Source organism: Anolis carolinensis, chromosome 3 (assembly GCF_035594765.1).
Source record: "Anolis carolinensis isolate JA03-04 chromosome 3, rAnoCar3.1.pri, whole genome shotgun sequence".
NCBI classification, from domain to species: Eukaryota; Metazoa; Chordata; class Lepidosauria; order Squamata; family Dactyloidae; genus Anolis; species Anolis carolinensis.
In genome coordinates, this window is record NC_085843.1 from 154,660,081 (window position 1) to 154,684,388 (window position 24,308).

At 39.3% G+C, this 24,308-nt stretch overlaps 1 protein-coding gene across 4 annotated transcripts in view; it reads right to left on the reverse strand.

Moving 5' to 3' along the window:
- The window catches only part of sugt1 (SGT1 homolog, MIS12 kinetochore complex assembly cochaperone), a 28,367-nt gene extending 7,069 nt beyond the window's left edge, over positions 1 to 21,298 (reverse strand). The window contains exons 1-10 of one of the 4 annotated variants that reach the window (XM_016992266.2): positions 21,145 to 21,298; positions 21,007 to 21,052; positions 14,807 to 14,897; positions 14,222 to 14,291; positions 10,261 to 10,331; positions 8,806 to 8,859; positions 7,243 to 7,259; positions 5,981 to 6,000; positions 5,114 to 5,210; positions 3,616 to 3,723 (exon numbers count right to left, since the gene is read on the reverse strand). In XM_016992266.2, coding sequence (XP_016847755.1) covers positions 3,616 to 3,723; positions 5,114 to 5,210; positions 5,981 to 6,000; positions 7,243 to 7,259; positions 8,806 to 8,859; positions 10,261 to 10,331; positions 14,222 to 14,291; positions 14,807 to 14,897; positions 21,007 to 21,052; positions 21,145 to 21,179 — 609 coding nt within the window. In that variant the 5' untranslated portion in view covers positions 21,180 to 21,298. Of the gene's footprint in view, positions 1 to 3,615; positions 3,724 to 5,113; positions 5,211 to 5,980; positions 6,004 to 7,242; positions 7,263 to 8,805; positions 8,860 to 10,260; positions 10,332 to 14,221; positions 14,292 to 14,806; positions 14,898 to 21,006; positions 21,053 to 21,144 lie in introns of all 4 variants that reach the window. The other 3 variants (XM_016992265.2, XM_008106823.3, XM_008106822.3) reach the window with 3 other exon arrangements.
- Between the last annotated feature and the right edge of the window lie 3,010 nt (positions 21,299 to 24,308).

A 24,308-nucleotide genomic window follows, 5' to 3' on the forward strand; every position in this document is an offset into this window, starting at 1 on the left:
AACATCCTCAAAATATTCCTGAGAAATAGTCATCCAACTTTGATTTAAAGAACTCAACAGAAGGAAAACACACCATTCTCCAAGGCATCTAGTCCATTGTGGAACAGCTCCTACTGCCAGGAAGCTCCTCCCAATGTTTAAGCGGTGTCTCCTCCCTTGCAAATTGAATTCATGTTTTAGTCTTTGTGACCATTGAAAATAAGTTTATCCCTTCTTTAACATGGCACTCCTTCAGACACAGGTATCATATCTTCTCTCAATGTTCTCCAAGTTAAATATACCCAGTTCCCCAAGCCATTCCTCGTAGGATATGGTTTCCAGATGCCCATTTCTTTTAATTTAGAATATTAGAATACAATCAGAATCAGGACAATTGAGTCTAAAGGTCTATATCCTCTGCTCCAGTCATGCAACACTCCAGATTTACTGTTTTATGAATTTTTTATTTCACAAGCAGTGAAGTGAATTTTGTGGGGAAATTTGAATTGAAAAATCTAAACTGGGATCTGATTTAGAAGGTATAACATCTAATATACAGTACATACGAATCATTATGCTAAACACTTGTGCTGGCAAGTTCTGCGGTTCGAATCCGGGGAGCAGGGTGAGTTCCCATCTGCCATTTCCAGCTTCCCATGCAGGGGCATGAGAGAAGCCTCCCACAGGATGGTAAAACATCCGGGGGTCCCTTGGGTAATGTCCTTGCAGACAGCCAATTCTCTCACACCAGAAGCTACTTGCAGTTTCTCAAGTTGCTCCTGACACAAAAAAAACCTGCATAATACATAAAACACACACATTCCAACATAAGAAAGTAGATTAAAATGTTAACCTTTTACTAGTAGGAAAATTATTGTATCAATCTCGTTTCAAGGTCATACTTATCTCAGGACAGCCATACAAATAACTGGGGAAAGTATTGTGCATAATACAACAGCAGGCTTTTTTTTTACATTTATATCTCCCTTGAGAGCTTTTTTCTCCATTAAAACAATATGGCTGTAAACAAAGCCATCTGGATAACAATACCCAATATATTGTGCAATTTAAAGTCACAGGTCTACAAAAATGGCTTGTAGGGACTGGCTGGAGATGTGGTGATCTGGAAGAAAATTAAGATTTTCACCTGAAAATACTAGGGAAAACCCCTCCCATTTCCATTATTTTATTTTGGATGTGAGGTCCTCAGGCTGTATCTCAGCGTCCTAGAAAAGTTGACTATATATCTACATCCAATCCGGAACTTGATGAGCTCTAGGGTCCCTTCTACACAGCCATACAAAATCCAGATTATCTGCTTTGAACTGGATTATATGACAGTTGTAGATTGATATAATCCCATTCAAAGCAGATAATATGGATTATCTTCTTTAATAATCTGGATTATATGGCAGGTTAGAAAGGGCCTAGATCCAAGTGTGCTAGGAAGGAATATATTTCGGGATGTTCATCTGTCGGGAATTTCTCAGGGTCTAAACAAGATGTACACTTCATTTTAAAACCGAGTGTTCCCTATATTAAAATAACCAATATGATCATGAATTTTGAAATGTCCATTCTACCTTCAGTTTTATCAATATAAATAATGATTTCAATGTTGGGAGTTCTGGTCTGAAATGACAGAATCACTGTGAGCAGAGAAAAGGGATAAAGCTACTGTTTTCACATCTGGAATTTCCTGAAATTTTTATGAATACTTCTGTTTTGTGTTTGTTTTTTCAATGAGTCAACTGAACAGGTTTTTTCTAGTAAACCCCGTGGCTAATGGAATACTGTTAGATTATGCTAAAATCTCTAGGAATAGTGTGTTGGTTGCTTGGAAGTTAAACTTTTTAAGAGTTTAAGGTTTTCCATGAGAAAATCTTAAGATTTTCCCTACGGCAATCCAGAGAGTGCTATCAATTATCTAGGATGTGAGTGACGAGGAACTGACAAAACTTATTTTAATCAATTCAGAAATTATGTGGCTAAAATGCATATGTTTTATCCCCACAAGTTTGCATATGATTTATTTCTGCATCTAATGTGCTGTTTGAAAATTTCTAAAATTGAGGCAACGTAATCAAAACTTATTCCTTAAATACCTATTCAAAGCTGCTCTTTTTAATTTTTGCTCCTTTTAAAGTGTTTACATCTAATTCTCAAAAATGAAAGAACATTTCGTACCCGTTTGGAAGAATCTTAAATTAAGCAACAGAAAATAAACGATGAATCATCATGATTGTACGCTGTTTCCAATCATTCATTGTAAAATACTATGACAAACCAAAATCTCCATTACTTCACACAGGCCTAACCAATATTAAACAATCTTGATATTTTAGCGCCCTCTAGTGAAAAAACACTGCCACTGCTAATTATATTCTGCAAGAAATACTGACTCTTATTTGGAACTAAAAGATTGTAAGGGTTGTGGGAGACTTCCAGTTTTATATAACCAACAGCAAAGGGGTGAAGCAATTCTCCATCCGCCAGCCTAACAGTGAGGATTCAAGTGTCCCTGCATGCTTTTCTCTTGCTAGTAGGGTCGGGGCATGAACAAAAAAAATTCAGAATTCCATGAGACAGAGACACATTGTTTGGATTTGCTACTTAAATTTGGATTTGCTCATAAATTTCTTAACACTGGAAGTTTCCTGACAATCTGTATCTCCAGTTACTAACACAAGTGGTAATGGACATGGAGATGTTGGGAAAAAATGCTTGCTGGAACCTTACATTTGGAATGCTACACAAATAACCTCAGAAAAAATGAGGAAACCTAAGGAAGAATCTCCCCCCCACCCCCAGAAAACAAGTCTGTTCAGTGTGCATGAGATCAGCTGAATTTAAAAAAATAGAAAAAATGGAGATGAGACAAGAGGAAAATAAGGGCCTGTTTCAGCTCTTTATATACTGCAGTATCTGTAAGAAACTAGAAACAAAGTATTCCAGCCAGGTAACAAAGACACATAAAATCTCACTGAACCTATTTATTCTATCACTACTGCCAAACCTTTGAACTCATACCTAAAGCTAGACACCAATGATCTTTTCAGGAGTTGTGAAGTCTTCACAATGAAACAGGCTCACCATGCTTTCATAGCAGCCAACTAATTATTTTTTAGAAAGTCAGAAACTCCCCTTGCTAAACAGATTGGTAGTAAGTATATTATGCAATCATCGCAGGAAGTGCATAACATCAGAAACACAACAGATTTGATGAAGTAGCTTGTTATGAACTGTTGCAGTGAATCTGACCCCCACAGGTTTATTCAGAAATATATTTTAAAGGCACTTCTGGTGAAAAAGGAACTGCATACTGTATAGCCCCCTGCCTCCGCACTTAATAAACATGGCTGTCATGAAAAAAGTCCTGTTATGAGGGAAAAAAGGATAATCATGAGCTTTATCGTCTATCAAATATAATCTGGCCTTCAATTTCCAGCTCACTGTCCACCAATGAGCAATTGACCTGCAGTTGATAGAAGGAATAAGGGCCAGAAAGTGCGTGTATATGAAGAACCCCAAACATGCTTTGAATATTGTATACTTGCTTTCTTAACCAGCATGAATATCTTTTAAAAAATAAATATAAATATTGAATACTTAGCCAAAAAGTTATCTATAAATTACCTTAGTTGAAAGAACTTTGAATGAACTCTGTTCTGGAATTATGGGATGAAGAAGATGGAGATTTAAGCTGCACTCTTCCTCTGAAGAAAGCTTCACCAAAGCATTTAGCTGTTAAAGATACAACATATATCAAAAGCAAACACAAGAAGATAGGTCTCCTAGGCAGGCTCCTTTTATCTCCTATGGAAAAATGAAGGCAAAGACCCTTCAGCAGGGACCTTTTAATTTATTTCAAGCATAACACAAGAATTTCAAATGACAATTTAAACTGCATTATTCAACGGTTAATTCAAAGTGTGCTAGAAAATAAACAGAAGATTCATGTTTAAGAGTCTTCACCACCAACCCAGAAAGCTGTTATGTCAGTTTGATAAGCATTTTTTCGGTAAAGAATTGGTAACTATCAAGTTACGCAAGAGCCATAAATAATTAAATGGAAAAGAGACACGGCTTTCTCTCTTGCTTTCTGCTTCATATGTTTTTATATCCAGAAAGGATATGAAGTAGCAACTGGCTGATTACACTCTCCCCAAAACATCAAACTGTGAAGGAAATGTATTCACATTTCCCAAACAAAATTATTTTGTGGCATATATAGTGAACATATATACACTTGTTCCTTCACTTTTGCGGGGGTTTGGGGTATAGGTACTCTGTGAAAGTGGAAAAAACCATGAATACTATACTTTGGGGTGTGGGGGTTCCTTGATTTGTGGCATGCAAGGACACTTGCCCAGCTGCCAGTTTCATAGCCTCTGCTCCCTCCCAAAGCCCAGTTACATGTACATCGGGGGAGGCAAAGGATCACCCCAGCACCATTCCCAGGTCCCAAAAATGAGACACCCTATGAACATTCACAAGGCAGCCTCACCCTCAGAAACTAGGCATGGGGGATGATCCTTCACCCCCACCCCACTCCATTCCCTAGGGGACAGGGCTGCCCTTAAACATTCACAAGGTGACCCCATCTTCAGGAGCCAGGCAATAATGTGGGGATAACCCTTTGTACCACTTCCTCAGGGTGGGGCTTAATATATTTCACAGGGAGGCCCTGTCTTCAGGAGCCAAACACAATGCAAGGATCCCTCGCTCTCCAAATGCATAATCTCCCCATCTTCTGAAGATGGGGCCACCTCATGAATGTTTAAAGGCAGCACAATTTTTGAGAGCCAGATGTAGCACTGGGGAAATCTTGTCCTCTCCATCTCCTGAGAACAGGGGAGATCTCACACAACAGCCCCATTTTTGGGAGGCTGATGCAGTGCTACAAGTTCACAAATAATCAAAACTATGAATAGGGATGGCCAACTCTATATCTAACAATATTTCTATTAACTTTCACTGGAATCTCATTTCTTCCCATTCTAGCTAAGCATCTGTAGACTTACTCTTGGGCTGTAACTTTAACCATACTCTTTCTTGGAAACGACACTGAAGCCAATGAAATAACATTCCCACATATGCTAAATATGCAGTTTGAACCAGATGAATTTGTTACCTCTCTCTCTAAGAACTTTATGTTGACTTCATCCTTCTTGACATTCTTGATCATAATAGTCACAATTACATGAGATTCTGTTTGGTACCAGTCATATCTGCAAAATACATGTATAGAAATATTTTGTGTTTGTAGATATTCCATTTTCAAATCCTAAACAGATCTTTTCTCTGTACAGAGAACCTCTCCCATTTTAACTGCATGAGAACAAAAACAGAAGTCTGTATAACTTAACAGCCCTTGTTGTTTCAAACATTCAGACTAAGATATGCATCTCGTCAACATTAAATTTAGGATCAGTCCTTATTATATAATAGATCAGTAGTATGTGAAATGGGCAAGTTCACCATAACACTAAACCATTGTTAGTATTACAAAAATGAACTGCTGAGATTCTTAAATCACACAAGTCAACACTATGGTGTCTGGCTCTCCCATCGCTGAACAAGAAAAACTGAAATATACCAAAACTCTCTGCAATGCACAATGTTTCATCTGGGATAACTAGGTGTTCCTAAGCAAAAGTGACACTTTAAGAAAGCTGAGAATAACTATAAGGCTAAACACTTGGTCTTAAATTATTTTTAAATTCATACTGCACTGTGAATTTTGCCAAAGTATAAGCTACTCTGAGTCCCCCTTTGACTGGTCAAGAACATAGGCACTGATTCAGTACAACCCGCAACTGCTAATGGCTTGTTTACAGCATCTTTTTGATTAGTCGTAAGTGTTAGCACAAATGGAGCAGAATTCAAAGGCAAGAGCACAGTAAGAAACAAAGGCCAGAAAATTGCAAAACAGTCCATATTTTATATTAACAGTAAGTATCATTATAAATAATATAGTTAGAAAAGGAAAACATCTTACTTGAGCTTAGTTGGCTGTGACTGCTGCGATCAAATCCAAATGTCATCAATTATAATAAAAAGATATTGGAAGATTAGAAGCATTTAACATCCAAATATCATTTATCTTTTTTAGATTATGGAAATGAAAGAAAGAACTTCTGAGTGGTTCCCTCAACACCTGTAGCACTGTGCTTATCAAACAGGGATCGCTGAAATCTAGAGTTCTGCAAGAAAGCAGAACTGGGAAGTTTTTTTTTTAACTACAAGGATAATTTTCATGCAGGGCTTTTGAGTTCTGAAAATTATTGAGGGCGCCTTCAGTGCATAAAGGTTGCAAAAGATCGCTTTAATGCATCTTCAATAAGAGGACTACATTAAAATATATTCCAGACACAGTTTTAAGGTTCTGGATTGGGGAAAAGAGCCAACATTTATTTAAAGTATTTTTGTATTGTCTCCCAGCTCACAAGAGTTCCTGAGGCAATTAGCTAATGAAAACCAATCAAAACAATACAGTGATAAAAACATTTAAAGATACATTAAATTTTTTATTTAAAACACAATCCTAAAGTAATTAAAACCTGGCACACATGAGATCTTAAATACAATTAACTATGTGTTGATTGTTGCTAGACCTTCCCATGGGAACAACATATACTAGTTTGGCTGTGAAAGGGAGGAACATTTTTAAAAAAACATTATGTAAAGCACGTCTAATGGGTTTTAAGCCCACCATTCCAAGAAGCTCATTCCTCACCCCTTCCACATGGTTTGTCTTGGGACTTAGCAGTGGCTTTTCACAATTCAGTTGTGTCCTTTGCCACCATCACTTTCCTACAGATACAGCTGAATATCATAGGCTATAAACAAGAAAATCTATTTCAAACTGCTCCACAGAATTATTTCACTAGTCGACAGCAGTGGCTGTCTCAACTTGTATGCCAGCTACTGTTGGTCTTCAGCACCCAGAACCCCAGTAGCAGGACAGTCTTGTAGACCAGCAACATCTCAGAACCCAAGATGGCACAGAGTACTGGATCAAAATACATTAGAAATTCCATATTTGAAAAGCAGCTTGCAATGCAGGAGGCTGTCCAGGGAGCACAACAAGCGCAGCCTTTCAAAATCACCTACTAGTAATATTTTTGGACACAAACATGATGGGATCTGATAAAATTCAATTACTATACACCCCAGATCAATCCTTCTACCCCTTCACTCCCACATGATTCAGTCTCATGTTTATTGGACCCACATATGAAATCTTAGGAAGAGCCTTACCACTTCAGAATGTGATCCTGCTGTGAAAGAGAAACAAATTGCTATTTTAACAAAAAAAAACTTATTTTAGAAGCAGACACAGAGCAACCTTTATAACACAGGGTTTATAGATTTTTGCTTCAGTTAACTAAATGAGCTACTTTTAATGTCTAGGTTCCAATTAACATTTAATACAAAACAATTATCTGAGGATAAGCACCACGAAAAACAGCCAAGTAAACATGAAGATTGCATTACTATCCTGCAATGCTTTTCATAAAATAAGAAAACGGGGCATCAAATTTTGCTGAAACAACCATATACATAGCTTCAAAGGAACTACCAGTAATTAATTATTTTGTACAACATAAATTGATTCATTTTATTGCATCCATCTGGGTTGAATCCAGTTTTTGACAAGTGTAGCTGAGTTGTCAAAAGCAGACATGCTTGCCTCCTCTTTCTCTCTATGGCTGTCCTTTCAACCCCTTAAAATGCTACAAAGAAGGTAGAGGATCCTGCATTATAGGACTCACAGTGGCACTTTCTGTGAGCAAGTCCTTAAGCCAGGAAATGGAGCCAACCTAACATTTTTCCCTCCTATACTATACATTGATTTCGAGATGAAATCCTAGATTGATCAGAAATAATTTTATGGAAATTCCTCAAAGGGGTACTTTAAAGTCAAAACTTTAAAAGTTTCGAACAAAGATACAAGGAAACAAAATAAACAGTTATAGTACTCACCAAAACATTAGCTCTATAATTCACTACAATACTTATTCTAAACAAAACTCAAGCAGTAACATTAGTGAATCCTAAACTAAGAATAAAAGTAAAAGGGGCGGGGAAACAGGGATGCTAGCAGCCCCTTTCTTCTTTCTATGATTACTACTGAAGATAATATCCCCCCCCCCCAATTCAATGTTAAAATAATACTTAGAAGTCTTTCATCTCACTGTAATTCTGGCTGCATAGAAGATTTTTCATGTGTTGCTTTTATCTTTATTTATATTAAGGGCAAGGAAATATACTGGTGGCTGTTAGGACTGCAAAATTCCCATTATTTCTCAATACAGTCTCTGGTGGATAAGACTGAAGGTAGCTGTAGTCTGAGGCCCACTTCTGTACAACCACACTTTGATCTCACCAAATTAATACGCCATTTTCTTTCATCTTTCTTTCTTTGTTTGCTCGATGATAGTTTACTTGGTTTATCATAAACTAACCTGTAATTTTATAAATAATTTTCGCCTACGATCACAAATTCTCAGATGTTCTCACACACAGACCACACACACACACACACACAGATAAAAGCAAATGCTGAAACAGGAATAAGGCCAAGTCAGGCTTCTACATAAGCTTTAAAATTAGGTTCATTCTACACTAGAAACTCCACTTTAATATATATGCTGATACTATTTGACAAAGCTAATATAAATGAATGGGAATGAAAGAACAGAGGCTGTGGAGAGTGATTATGATGTAGATGGAAAGCCAGAAAAACCAGTGGATTAAATCTGCCAACAAGAAATTCCACATTCTTAACAGAAAGCATTCCAAGCATAAAGTATTGCTTACTGTTGGAGGCTTCTTCACATCTTTTAATCCAAATAGTAAAATCTGTATCAGCACCTAGAACATTAAAAAAGATGTCTATTGTGGCCACTGTCTACTACAAAAAGTTGTCAGCAATTTCTTTAAGCTACTAAGTCTGCAGGTTCCTCTACATGGTATACATGTATTTAATAATCTAGAGCTGATTTTCCCTGCATGTCTTGCAAGCTACTTGCAGCTTCTATGTTTTAATAAGATAACAAACCCTTACAGATAAAGGAACCCAAAGTCTCCTAGCAGCACTGCAAGACTAAAAACAAGGCAGACTCTTCCCAGTTAGGATAGAACAGTCCATTTGGAGGAAGAAAGATGTTGAGCCCTCTTCCTGCAACACAATAATAAATTTAAAAGTAAAAGTTTTGGATTGTTGTTTCGAAGCTGCCGCTGCAATAAATTTCAGCAACGCTGGCAACAAGAAGGAAAGGAACCAAAGAACTGGCTACAGAATTTAAATACGTCATTCACCTTTGATCTAAGTCAGTGGTTCCCAACCTTTTTTTGACCATGGACCACTCTGAACAAGGACCACTCTCCAACATTAGTACCAAAAGGTTTGGTTTGATAATTTGGGGTGCTGATTCAGAAAACTGCATTGGATAGACCACATCAGCTCTAGTTTCCGATACAGAACATGTACCATTCAGTAGCCATCCATCTGCTCACCCACAGAAAACCGTATTTAATAATCTAGAGCTGATTTTCCCTGCATGTCTTGCAGACCTTATTTTAGGTCTCATGGCCCACAGGTTGGGAACCACTGATCTAAGTGAACCCTATTCTACTTCTGACGTGGAATTCCAGAGTCATCACAACCCATAATAACCCTATAATGTATCTCAAACATAATTAATCCTATTCTAAGAATGGAGGGAGCAAGCTAGAATTGCTGGATTCTAACAGTGAAAAAGCTCTTTCTACTCCATTGGTTATGACAGTGTTTCAAACTCAAGGCTCGGTTCTGAATAGGATTTCTCTAAGCTATTACTATTTGTCCTGAAGTCCGAGAGCAAAGGATAAGCAGGTATATTCTGTAATAAATGATATAGCAGCAGTAAGCACAGTTACTATCTAGTGCTGGATGCACCCTTCAAACTACACAAAAGGGCAAATAAGTGTGCAGTTGCCAATAAGCAAGGTGAAAATTTCCTCACATTTTTCATTAACTGTTTTCTCAAAGCATCCAATGGAGGCGGCCACCTCAACGGTTGATAAACACCAACTAATTTCATGGGCTACCTATTAAAGTTTTTCAAAATTAACTAGACACCAATAATAAACGATTATAAGCAGTTAACAAGCAGTCAGTCATTCTAGTGAACAATGTAGTGAAAAAGGCTGATATGAAAACCAGAGTAAAAGTGCCAAGAATCCTTTATCAAGGATAAACTGGATAAGGAAAGAATATATTATCAGACTTACCATCCAGTTTTTGTCCCTCATTTAGAGACTTCAGTGCTGATATGTAGTTTTTCATATGATATTCACCAATCCTGATGAATATAGAAGAGGAGAGAATGAAAACATTGCCTTCCAATACAAATTACCAACTAAAGATACAAGCTTTGCATAATATTTGAGTTAAGGAAAGGTAAATACCTTGTTCGCCAGCTTCAGGAGAATATTTAACATTAGAAATTGCAAAAACTACCCAACAACAACAAAATGATTAGTGTCTTGGGCTTTTAGGCCTATTCCTGGAGCTATTTTGGACACTGATTCAGATCATTGCACTGGATAGATCACATTAGCTCAAATTTCTTAGATAGATTAGATAGATAGTTTATCATGGTTTTCCATGGGTGCATAGTTGAAGACTGGTAGATGGCATATGTCCTACATCTCAAAAACAAGGGAAAGCTGGTACCGTTTTTGGAATCAGCAGGTCAAATATAGCCAGAAACAAGTCGAACTTTGGAAGCACCAAAATGTTGGCCAATGTTATATGTCACAATTTATTCTTACTAAAAGTACAGTCAGCTGTTTCAGCCTGTACTTCCATCTTAAATAAACCTCATAGTTTTGATGATCAATGCTACCCCTATAAGAATAAACTAGAAACTATCATTGTGATTATTATTAATATAAAAATTGTTTTTGAAGGGTCTAAACTTGACTGAAACATACAAATGTTACATGCAAAAATACACACAGTTTAGCTATAATTTAAAGAACACTTCATGATTAGTACAGAAAATAAACCGATGGCAAAATGGTCTCACTGTGAACAGGTCTGCATAAATACAGCACTGCCACAACAAAAACGTCCTCTCCGTTCCAAGTCCCCCTTGGAAGGTGTAAGGAAGAAGTACTCAAATAGTGACATCAGAGCACAGGTGTACAATAGGGAAGACATTTTAGGAAATACTGAGTTTCCCATCAAACCACATACATGATTCCTAAAACATGTGTATTTATGAAGCAAATATATATAAGAGAACAAAAATGTCACAGCAGCTCAAAATTTAGGCCAAACAACTGACAAAGAAACCAAGAACACATATAAAGAGATCTGGATTTTTATAAAGAGACCTGGTTTTTGCTATCATGTCACTAAGTTTAGAAGTTAGTGGGAATTATGTTGATCTCATTTATCTGCAAAGCATTTGATCAGGTCCCCCCAAATATTTTAATCAGCAAACTCATTAAATATAAAATAGACAGAAACACCACTAGATTGATCCATAATTGTTTAGAAAACTTCTCAAAAACTGTCAACAATGGCTGTGCTTCAAACTAGAAGGAGGAATTGAGTAGAATGCCTCAAGGTTCTGCCCCAGGGTCCATTAATCTCCAACATTTTTATCAACAATAATAATAATAATAATAATAATAATAATAATAATAATAACTTTATTTTTATACCCCGCCCCATTTCCCCGAAGGGACTCGGGGCGGCTTACATGGGGCCAGGCCCGATAAAACAAACAAAACAGTAACAAAGCAATAAAACAATTATCCCAGTAAAAAACATCAACATCAATAAAACAATCATTAAAATCAACAAGCAGGATACAGTGTTAAAAACAGGAGACTAATTCGTAGATCAAGAACTTAGATGATGTGTGGAGGGAATCGTTTTCAAGTCTGCAAATGATTCAAAACTGAAAGGGATGACTAAAACAAAGGAAAATAGAAGCAGGATTCAAAAGAATCTTGCTAAACTAAAAAAGAGCAGAAATTAATACAATAAATTTTAATAAAGAGAAATGCAAAATTCCACATTTAGGTAAAGAATAGGGGACACATGGCTCAGCCATAATACATGAGAAAAGTATTTCGGGATTATTGTTGATCATAAATTGAATGAGTCAGCAGTGTGATGTCAAAGCAAAAATACTACTTTAATACGAGTCACAATTTCAAATTCAAAGGAAGTTATACTCCCACTATATTATTTAGATGTAGCCAGGCTATATCTAAACTACTGCATTCAGTTGCTGATACCTCATTTTAACAAGGATATATACAAGCTCACACAAGTTCAGAAAAGGGCAACAAGGATGATAGGTATGAACACTAAAACAAGATAAGCTTGATGGGGTTAGGCATATTCAGCCTTGTGAATAGAGATGTGAAATGATTGCTGTTTGAGTGCCTTTGGAATATATCAAGGGTGTGCTACCCCAGAAAATAGGACCAGGTCTAATGGTTTGAGATTACAGGAGGATACATTTCAACACTGAACATTAGGAGGAACTTCTTGACAATAACAGCATTTTGGCAATGGAACCTATTGCCTAGAGATGTGCAAGGTCTCCTTCTCTGGACATCCTTTAAAAAGTCTGGGCATATACACAGTAGGGATACTTTAGCTAAAGATCCTACATTGGATGTGATGGTCCATGAGAACCCTTTCCAACTCTACGAATTTATGACGTCTTGCAATGTCTTCACCTGTGTGAACACTAGCCAGGAAACAGTTGAAGTATGGCACAGACATAAAGAAAAGGCACAATGAAAGTAATAATTGCACTTCTTTGTCTATCAACACAGAGGCTTCTTGAATTGTGATGCACAGAACTGGAGACAATATTCTGAGTGAAGTTTGACTAATGTAGAATAGAGTGGGACTATAACTTCTCTCAGTCATGACACTATAATGCTATTGATGCAACCTAGAATTGCATTGGCTTTTATAGCTGCTGCATCCCATGGCAGCCATGGTCAGCTTCTGGTCTATTAAGACTCCTAGACCCCTTCCACATGTATGGTTGTCAATTCAAGTGTCACCGCTCCTATGTTTCTGCATTTTTTTCTGCCTTACATTTCTCCATGTTAAAATTCATTTTGTTAGTTTTGGCCCATATCTCTAAACTGTTCAGATCATTTTGAACACCATTCTGTTCAGAACTGCAGACAAATTGGTTGCAGATAGCAATCAATTTGGTGCCATCTGCAAATTTAATAAGCATGCCTTCAATTTTGTCATCCAACCCATTTATAAAAAATGTTGAATAGCACTGGTCTCAGGACAGAACCTTGTGGCACTCCACAAGTCACTTCTCTCCAGGATGAAGAGAAGCCATTGGTAAGCAGCCTTTGGGTCCAGCCACTAAACCAAGTACAAATCCATCTAATAGTAGCCTTGTTCAGGCCACACTGAATAAATTTATTTTAAAGAATACCATGGGGAACCTTGTCAAAGGCCTTACTGAAATCAAGGTATGCTAAACCCACAGCATCCCTTCATCTACAAAGCGTATAACTTTAGCAGCAAATGCAAGAGGTTTACTATGGGATGACCTGTTTTTCAAAAACCCATGTTCACTTTTAGTAATCATCCCACTCCTTTATAGAATATTAGACTGTCTGGCACTGGAGATAGTCCTTTAAGGTAGATATACTACCTCTTTACCTATTCTGCACTGTTTTTCCTCTATTACATCATTTGCTCTATTTTTCTCAGATTTTTTCTCATTATTTTCTTTTTTGAAAAAGATTAAAGCAAAGAAGTTGATGATTAGTTCTGCTTTTTCTCTGTTACCATTTCACCATCTTGACCATGCAGTGGCCCTACCATTTCCTTTTTCTATGGACATAATCCAACCCACAAGCCCTGCAATCATTTTGTAATTACATTTATTTTTCATAGAATTAGAAAGTGGCTATAAATGTTCTGATCTGTAACTAAAAGTTTACAATCAACTTGTACTATGTTATGCTTCTCAGCAACAGGTTCAGTAAGTATTTTACACTTTGTAATTGCAAATGCTTTTGCATGAATGGAAGACCCCCTCCAAAGTCCTCCTAATTCTCCCTTAGAACTATAGCTGCCTGCATAACAGCCCATGCTGTTCTAGAGGGCTTTCCACTACAAAAAATTCTTTCACAAAAAAAAATGGTGGGACCAACACCATGTAACTAGTAAACAGTCACTTACCCTTGTCTGAGCAAGGCTTTAGCATTATTGGGATCAAGAGACAGTGTCCTCTTCGCATCTGAAATGGCATCTGCAAAAAGTAATTCATTTTTCAATTACTCTGTTACTGCGGTTTTTGTGTGTAAAACCTTCTGATAGATCGAACATTGACATTCTGTGGACACTCAGTAATCGACATTGATTCTTTCATACTGGTAAGGATTGTAAATCTCAGTGTTACTATAGCTATCCGAAATAAAATATATGTAACTGTTCCAGGAAAAAGGTAAAAGCTAAAGTATCTCAGATCTCTTCTAAACTTGTACAGTATTATCAATTTCACACTTCAAATTCTGGTGACAAGGAAGAAGTATGTATTTGATGTTAAGATCATATTTTCAGAGGGAATTCTCCCTGTAAAAGCTTATTAATTGATAAAATTATTTTTGGTTTTTGCCATTCCATTAGCTATGTTCCAGTGACAACAACAACACAAACTGTAACTCCAGCTTTATGAATGAAACAGGTGCGTTCAATGTGTCAAAAAAAATCAAAGTTTTAGTGCATCATTTTAGGTTATAAATCACATCAAATAAGAAACGTTACCATGATAATTTTGTAGAAGAATGTACGCATAAGCTCTTTGACAATAATACTCTGCATCATCTGGCTTCAGTTCTATGGCTGCTGTCAGCTTCTGCAAGTGTAAATACAAAAAATTAACTTCACATTTTCTACAAATCTCTGTATATTGCATAGTAACATGATTTGCCTGACACATCCAACAGCATCAATTAGCACAGTGCTACTTTAAGAGAATTACACCAGAGGCAAAATTCTTCACTTAAGAGCATAGCTGACTATAACTGAGATAAAAGCTCTGCAGACAGAGCTAAAAAAAAAAAGCAGAGACAAATTATAGATAGAAAATATATCATTTTGAGGAAAGTAGTAAGAGCTTGCTTCTCAATTGTCACAAAGTATATAAACATCTATTTATTACATACATCAAAATGATCCTTCAATTTCTCTTAATGATATCAAATCATTTTTTTTTCATTCCAAAAGGTCTACAGCACACACACACAAGCTTTTTAATATAAAGCATAAATTGATTCTCTTTCTGCATAAAGATGTGCAAATCGAAACACCGGCTAACACATTTTAGTGTGTCAAACGTTAGACCTGTTTCTGGGTATGTTTGACCTTCTGATTCCAAAAATGTATCCCATCAGCTCTTGTTTTCGAGATACAAAACATCTATCAGTTGACATCTGTTCAGCCACAGAAAACCATGATAACCATATCTAAGAAATGAAAAGTGATATAGTCTATCCAATGCAATTTTCTGAATCAGCGCCCCAAATAACCCCAGAAACAGACCTAAAAACCAAGACATCAAGGTGTTGTTGTTATTGTTGGTGGCCAAGCTGCATTTACGATGCTGTAACCCACTGAGTGACATCAGGAAAGTCACATTATCTCAGCCTCAGAGGACAGCACTAGTAAATTTATTCTAAAGAAATCTTGCCAGAAAAATCCTGCACCGTAATAGGTTCACCCCAAGGTTGCAAAAGATCATCAAAAACGGCAAATACACAAATTATCTAGTTTCTACCATTGACATTTGCTTTCTCACCCTATTGTATGCTATGTTACATTCGTCATTGACTGTCTATATACCAAAACATTATGCATGCCATAATCAACCAAGGCTCTACAGATGCCTGACTCACCAGAATGAAGCAAACACCCAATTGCTTTCTTCATCAGGATAACGCAATGTTAGGAAAAATGGGTCCAGGCAGACCCATAGCCAGGATTTTGATTCAGGAGGGGCTGGGATTTTTGGTTCGGGGGGGGGGGGGGGCTGAGTCTGGCTGAGGGGGAATCTACCCTAGCAAACCTTTTGTATCGTTATCCCAATACCCCCATGCATATGAGATATATTGAGCATGGTGATCAAATCATTATATGAATAAACATAACAGTTTAAATAATAAATGTAAGGCTTTTTCGCGAACCACCCTGAGAATTTCGGGGGGGGGGGGGGAGAAGCTCAAGCCCCTCAAGCTCCCCCCCCCCCCCACCTGGCTACATGCCTGGGTCCAGGTTTTGCAACCCATAATCACTCCCTTGGTCCTCAAGAGCCCCTCTTTTAAATTAATTGACAGAAATCTCACATCTATGTATATGGAAATGGTATGTTTTAAGTTTACACATTAACTGGCATTTGACTAGAATTTCCACTTTAAAATGTTACCTTTTATTTTGTTTCTCTAATTAGCATAAGGGAAAAAGTAAGTTATTAAAACATAAACATGTTTTCAGACTCCAGGAGTTTTGGCATTCTCATACCAGAAGCCCACATCCCATTAAAAAAACTCAGCCTGTGTTAGAAAGTACCAAGTCATAACAAACAATGATAAGTTAAAATTATCACAGTGTGTTCTCGGCAAGATTTATTCAGAGGATGTTTGCCTTTGCCTTACTCTGAAACCCAGAGTGTGATTTGCCCAAGGTGATCCAGTGAGTCTCCACAGCTGCGTGGAAATTCAAACCCTAGTCTCCAGTATATGGCTACATCTACACCATAGAATCAATGCAGTTTGACACATCTTAAACTACTATGGCTGAATGCTATGGAATCACGAGGGTTATAGTTTGACAAGGTCTTTAGCCTTTTCTGCCAAAGAGGGTTGGTGCCTCATCAAGCTACAAATCCCAGGAGTCACAGTAGTTAACATGATGTCAAACTGCATTAATTCGACAGTTTAGACGCATCTCTAGTCTTATACTTAAACCAGTACACCACACTGGATTTCAAAGAAACTGCATATGCTGTCAATGCCATAAATTTCCTTCCAGCCCCAGATGTAGATTAGGGCTGTGTATAGACAGCAACATTAAATTATGTCTCTGATACTATTTAGTCTTCTCACTCATAATATCCATGATTGTATTAAGGTGTCCACATTTTTCAAGTCTACACTGTAAAAACCAATCTGAGTGGGAAATGCAACACTTCAATGCGTTAACATAAAACACTAAAATGTTCTTAAATAGACTGGGGGGGGGAGAAGAAAGAAGAGACATATAGCACCTCTATAACTAACAAATATTTAATTCTGCATGCACTTTCAAAGATATAAGTTTACTTTTTCAGAGGCAGCACCAAACAATATTCAAGTCTCGGCTATAAACCATACTGATACAGTGGTGGAATTGCAATAGAATATTATAGCACCCAGAAAACTTTTGCCCAACAAAAAATAACAGAGCTGATAAAGCTTGAGGAGCCAAATTCAGGAAAATAACATCTGCTCCCAGTTTCCTGAAGTGATCTCCTGTAATGCGTGTTACTGCAACTGAATCTTGCTATTATAGATGGGAAACTATGCATGCGTTTTATTTTGGAATGTAAACTGAAGGCACGGAGGCTCTTCAAAGTCAGCACTGATATCAGAAGAATGCACATTTATGAACTCAACTGTGATTAAGGGTAACTCAGCCACAGGAATGTCTTACCAAACCACATAGGCCCCGTCCACATAGCCGTATACATTCCACATTGAACTGGATTACATAACAGTGTGGACTCAGATCCAGTTCAGAGCAGATATTGTGGATTAAATTAAAAGCATTTAAGAGTGAAAATAATCTTTTAAACTCTCAAATTTAAAAATCTGTGAAATATAAAATGGTTATAATGTAAATTTGTCGGTCTGTGTTCAATTGTCTTTGTTGCTTGTATAAATGTAAACTGGGTTTTATCTTTTGCTTTAAGTTATTTTGTATTTTTATACGGCATTGAATGTTTGCCTCTCTATTATGTTGTAAGACGCCCCAAGATAGGGCAAAATAGAAATAGTCTCAATTATTCATTATCTGCCTTGATATTCTGGACTATAAGGATGTGTGGAAAGGCTCGTCTCATTTTCTAGCTACTAAGAAACCATCTCCCTATGTCACTTTACTGCTGCCTGAAGTCTGAGGCAGGGGGTCATTTTGATGTCCTTCAGAAGGGAATTACAGAGGCAGGGGGGGGGGGAATTGCAGAGAAGGCCCTCTCTCTTGTCCCCAACAGCCAGATTTGAGACAGAGGCAGAAGAGCGAGGAACTTCCCCCCCCCCACCCCCACCCCCAAAGATCGCAGTGTTTGGGTAGGTTCGTATGAAGAGAGGTGGTTGGTCAAATAGTCTGGACCCAAACCGTTTAGGACTGCTTAGAGCTGCTGTAGCATAGGAGTTGTTCACTTCCTGTACGGCGCTCCAGTTAGCAACCTGGCAGCTGACCTTTACACCAGCTGAAGCTTCTGAGCACTTTTCAAAGGCAGCCCCATGTAGAGTGCATTGCAGTAGTACAGTCAAGATGTAACTAGGGGATACACTACCATGGCCAAGTCTACCGTCTCAAGGTACAGGCACAGCTGGCACACAAGATTTAATTGTGCAAAGGTTCTTCTGGCCACCGCCAACACCTTGGGGCTCCAGGGACAGCAATGAGACCAGGCTGCAGTCTATGTCTTAAGGGGGACTGTAACCCCATCCAGCACAGGCTGTATCCCTATACCCTAATCTGTCTTGCTACTGACCAGGAGCACCTCTGTCTTGGCGAATAAATGGAAATTAAATTTCAACCTTATCCAATCCATTAATAATACTAATTTTAAAAATTATTTATACCCCACCACTATCTCCCCGAAGGGACTCGGGACGGGTCACAGAAGCACTACAAATTGTACATAAACATGTAAACAGCAACACAAATTTAAAAACACACATAAAATCCCATCTGATAAAATTGTAAAATTCCTACAATATAGTAGAACCTGTGAATAAAGCTGACTGTCTAGGCCCAGACAGGGATCTTTCTGTTCAGGACCAGAACGGGAACTTTGGCTTTTGGTGGAAAGGAGTAATGGAGTTGGATGTTGTCTGCATAAATATGACACCAAACTCCAAATTTCTGGATGACATCCCAGCAGTTAAATGTAGATATTAAGTAGCATGGGTGACAGAATGGATCCCTGAAGCAATAGATTCAAATAACCAGAAAGGAAATTCTAAAGAAACATTGGGGGTCCTTCCACACAGCCATATAACCCAGAGTATCAAGGCAGAAAATCCCACAGTATCTGCTTTGAACTGGGTTATGAGTCCACACTACCATATATCAATGGAGATAATGTATCTTGTTTTGCTCTTGTTACATCCTCGAATAGACTCCTGCAACGCGCTTTATGTGGGGTTGCCTTTAAAGACTGTTTGGAAGTACCAAATGGTCCAATGGGCAGCAGTCAGATTGCTCACCGGGGTGGCATACAGGGAGCATACAACTCCCCTGTTACATCAGCTTCACTGGCTGCCACAATTCAAAGTGCTGGATTTAGCCTATAAAGCCCTAAACTATTCCAGCCGAGCTTACCTATCCAAACATATCTCCCTCTATGAACCATCGCAGATAATAAGATCTTCTGGGGTGGCCCTGCTCTCGGTCCCACATTCTTCGCAGGCATGGCTGGTGGGAACGAGAGATAAGGCCTTCTCAGTGGTGGCCCCTTGGCTATGGAACTCCCTCCCCAGTGATATTCAATCAGTTCCTTCCCTTTTAGCCTTCAGAAAGAAAGTTAAAACATAGCTATGGGAGCAAGCTTTTGGGGAATAACTGTAGTGCAATAAATTAACAAAGAATCTGTGCAATTGACATTTGGAGTGGCCCTGGACTAAAACACTGGATTATGTGATTTTAATAATTGATGTTTTTATTTGTCTCAATTCTCTGTTTTTAATGTAGATGTTTTTACCAATTATATGTTATATTGGCAATTAATTTCTGCCGATAAGTGAAGCCACTCTGAGTCCCCCTCAGGGTTGAGAAGGGCAGGGTACAAATATGGTAAATAAATAAAATAATAAAGGGTAAATAATAAATAATCCCCCTTGATGGATTGTCACCTTGACGTGGTGAGGGAGCTTGCGTGTTCCAATGAACCTGAGGGCACAACCATGGGAGTCACACACTCCCAGGAGGGGCCACAGGGGAGGATCCAGACCAAGCACAATCCGAAGACCCTAAAACCTCAACGGCGGAGCAGGTGGAGAATAACATGGTACATGTTACAACGGCTGTGAAGGCGGAAGAAGCCTGCAACAGACTGAGAAGCCACTCTCGTTGTGTTAACCACACCACTGCTGGAACCTCACTCTGTGAAGACTGTGTGTTGACCGGCCATGCACCGACCTCCACACATTAAAAAAAATCACGCACAGGCATCTTCCAAGAAATGGAGGAACATCATCCTTGAACTACGAGGGATCGCCTAAGAAGAAATAAAATAATGATTGTGGGATTTTATACAACTGTGTAGGACGGGCCTAGGATAAAAATGCTGATGGTGGGAATAATTTGACAATGGAATATGCTGCCACTTCCATGGAAGGAGTATTTCCTTCCTTGGAGGCTTTGATGCACAGGGTGGACAGCCATCTGTCGGGGGTGTTTTGATTGTGTTTTTCCTGTATGGCATGGGGTTGGACTGGATGGCCCATGTGGTCTTTTCCAACGTTATGGTTCTACGCAACTTAAATTTAGGAACAGCTATCCCCCATCTGGTGAACTGAGCCTTTGTTCATGAAAGGCCATGCCGTGAGGGAAGTGGGAAGTCTTCAATACAGCACATGATTCTGCTTCGGGAGAGAGGCCTTGTTTTGGCCAGCTGAGGGAGAAAGCAGACCTAAAAACCAGCAGGGAAGAAGACCTGTGTGGCAAGAAAGGCAAGCTCCCCCTCCCTCCTGCCTTCCTACCTGCACGGCGCCCGCGGGGTCCTTCTCGACGTCGCACTCCGTCAGCCTGAGGAGAAAGGCAAGAGTTAGGTTTGGCCCAAAGACGGCGAAGGAGAAGGAGCGGGGCGAAGGGAGAGGAATTGGGGGCTGAAGGCTCACCGCGCGGCTGTCATCCCCTCCGCCTCCGCCATCATGGCCCCACCGAGGAAACTTCTAGAGCGCGAAGATTTTGTTTCTTTCCGCTGTCGCGCACGCCGTGTGACGTTGGAAAAGACAGCGCCGGCGCGGCCTTTTTACGTCACCAAGAGTCCTCCCACGGAGGGCGGCGGCGAAGGAGTCAACATTCAAAGGAGGCGGAGCCTCAGCGGCAGAAGGCCCGCCTCCCCGCGTCAATCATTTTCCAAAACAAGAGGGAAGCTTCCATTGGCTCAGGGCTGGCAAGAATAACCTGTTCTTGGGTTGCTAAGAGTTTTCTGGGCAGTATGGTCATGTTCCATAAGCATTCTCTCCTGACGTTTCGCCCACATCCATGGCAGGCATCCTCAGAGGTTGTGAGGTATGTTGGAATCTAGGCAAGTGGGGTTTATGTATCTATGGAATGTCCATGGTGGGAGAACGAACGCTTGTCTGTTGGAGGCAAGTGTGAACGTTGCAGTTGGCCAGTTTGATTAGCATTGAATAGCCTTGCAGCTTCAAAGCCTGGCTTCTTCCTGCCTGGGGGAATCCTTTGTTGGGAGGTGTTAGCTGGCCCTGAATAAAATCAGGACAGTAAATAAAGAACAACACTCAGAGGACAGGAGAATTCCAGACAAGAAACAATCAGGGCCAGCTAACACCTCCCAACAAAGGATTCCCACAGGCAAGAAACAGGCAGGCTTTGAAGCTGCAAGGCCATTCAAAGCTAATCAAGCCAGCCAATTGAAACACTTGCCTCAGGAAACAGGCAGGCTTTGAAGCTGCAAGGCCATTCAAAGCTAATCAAGCCAGCCAATTGAAACACTTGCCTCAGGCAGACAATACTTCTTTCTCCCACCTTGAACATGCCACAGATATATAAACCTCTCTTGCCTAGGTTCCAACATCTCACAACCTCTGAGGATGCCTGCCATAGATGTGGGCAAAACCACAGGAGAGAATGCTTCTGGAACATGGCCATACAGCCCGAAAAACTCACAGCAACTCAGTGATTCTGGCCATGAAAGCCAACACAAGATTGTTGTTCTTTTTATTATTACACAGAGGCATTAAGTGAATGTTGTTGATGTCAACAGATATGGTATGGAGATCTTTCAATGCAGGGCAGGGACAGCTTATTGCACAGGAGCCGACAGTGTGATGCAGCAGCTTAAAAAGTCAATGGGATTTTGGGCTGCATCAAAAGGAGTTCTAGTGTCCAGGATCGGGGGAAGTCATGATGCCTTTGTATTCTGCTTTGGTTAGACCTCACCTGGAATACTGAATCTAACCCTAAATCTAGGCACCACAATTCAAAAGATATATTGCCAAACTGAAAGGTGTCCAGAGGAGATCAACTAAAACAATCAAAGGTCAGAAAACCATGAATCTCTATCAGGAGCATCTTAAAGAACTGGATATGTTTAGCCTGCAGAAGAGAAGGTTGAGAGTAGACATGATAGCTATGTATAAATATGTGAAAGGATGCCATAGGGATGAGGGAGAAAGCTTGTTTTCTGCTGCCCTGGAAACTAGGACTAGGAGTAATGGGTTCAAATTAATTCAAATCAGATAATCTGGGTTATATGGCAGTGTAGAAGGGACCTGAGTCTGCACTGCCATATAATCCAGTTTAAAGCAATCTGGATTTTATATTGCACTATAGAAGAGGCCTATTTGAACTGATAATGCCTCAGATACAATGTAGGCCTGTGACCCTAACATCCTCACTGTCCGTCTCCTATATGGTTTTTAACATCTTTGCGTGATGAAGTAGCCAACAAAGCTTTGAAAGCTTGCTAATGTATTGCATATTTTGAAGTTCATCCAATAAAGGTAGCACCGGTTGTGGTTTTTGTTCTATGAACCAGACATATTGTGGCATTTACAATTCTACGAATAAAATTCTGGTAGGCCAGTGTTGGAAACACTAGGGTATAATAGCCACAACGGACCAGAGAAATCTATGTTAACTCTATTAAAACTGTAAAGGTAAAGGTTTCCCCTGACATTAAGTCCAGTCATGTCTGACTCTGGGGGTTGGTGCTCATCTCCATTTCTAAGCCAAAGAGCCAGCGTTGTCCGTAGACACCTCCAAGGTCATGTGGGCGGCATGACTGCATGGAGCGCCGTTACCTTCCTGCCGGAGCGGTACCTATTGATCTACTCACATTGTACTGTAAATCAAGTGGGAATTACAAGATTCAAAGTATTGTTGGACTACAGCCCTCAGGCACCCTCACTGAGATAGCTATGGTGACCAATACTGGGAATTGCAATCTAGCATCCACCTTTGCCACCGTTGGCTTAAATGCATTTTTACACAGAACTGACACAACAACCTGTTCTTGTCACAATCTATCCCCTTGAAAGTTCCTAACTGTATACAAAGGCAGGATTATCATATACCACTGTCATAGAACAGGGTTCTTTCAGATGGTGCTTTTTTGTGTACAATCATCTCTTGTTCATAGAACTTTGTGAGAAAGGGATTTCCAGACAACATCTATCACTTGTAACTCTTCTGTATTTTCCCGCTTTTCCTTACCACAAGGTGTATTTCCAGATGGAGTACTGCAAGGATCAGAAGGTACTGTTACTTTCTTCTTCTGTCTCTATAGTGGATTTTCTACTGTAGAAATAAAAGAACGGAAACAGGAATGAAATAATGAGGAAAAAGTAGAAATGAGGCACAGTGTGTTAAAGCGCTGAGCTGTTGAACTTGCAGACCGAAAGGTCCCAGGTTCAAATCCCGGGAGTGGAATGAGCGCCCGCTGTTAACCCGAGCTCCTGCCAACCTAGCAGTTCGAAAACATGCAAATGTGAGTAGATCAATAGGTACCGCTCCGGCGGGAAGGTAATGGCGCTCCGTGCAGTCATGCCGGCCACATGACTCTGGAGGTATCTACAGACAACGCCGGATCTTCGGCTTTGAAATGGAGATGAGCACCAACCACCCGAGTCGGTCACGACTGGACTTAATGTCAGGAGAAAACCTTTACCTTTACCTTATCTTCTGAAATCCCCTTTAAATTTTTGAGTGACACATCAATAATCCATCTAAGGAAGGCAATACAGAATAGCTGAAAAGTTCCTCAGGCTTATTCACACTACACAGTGAATCATAGAATCATAGAATCGTAGAGTTG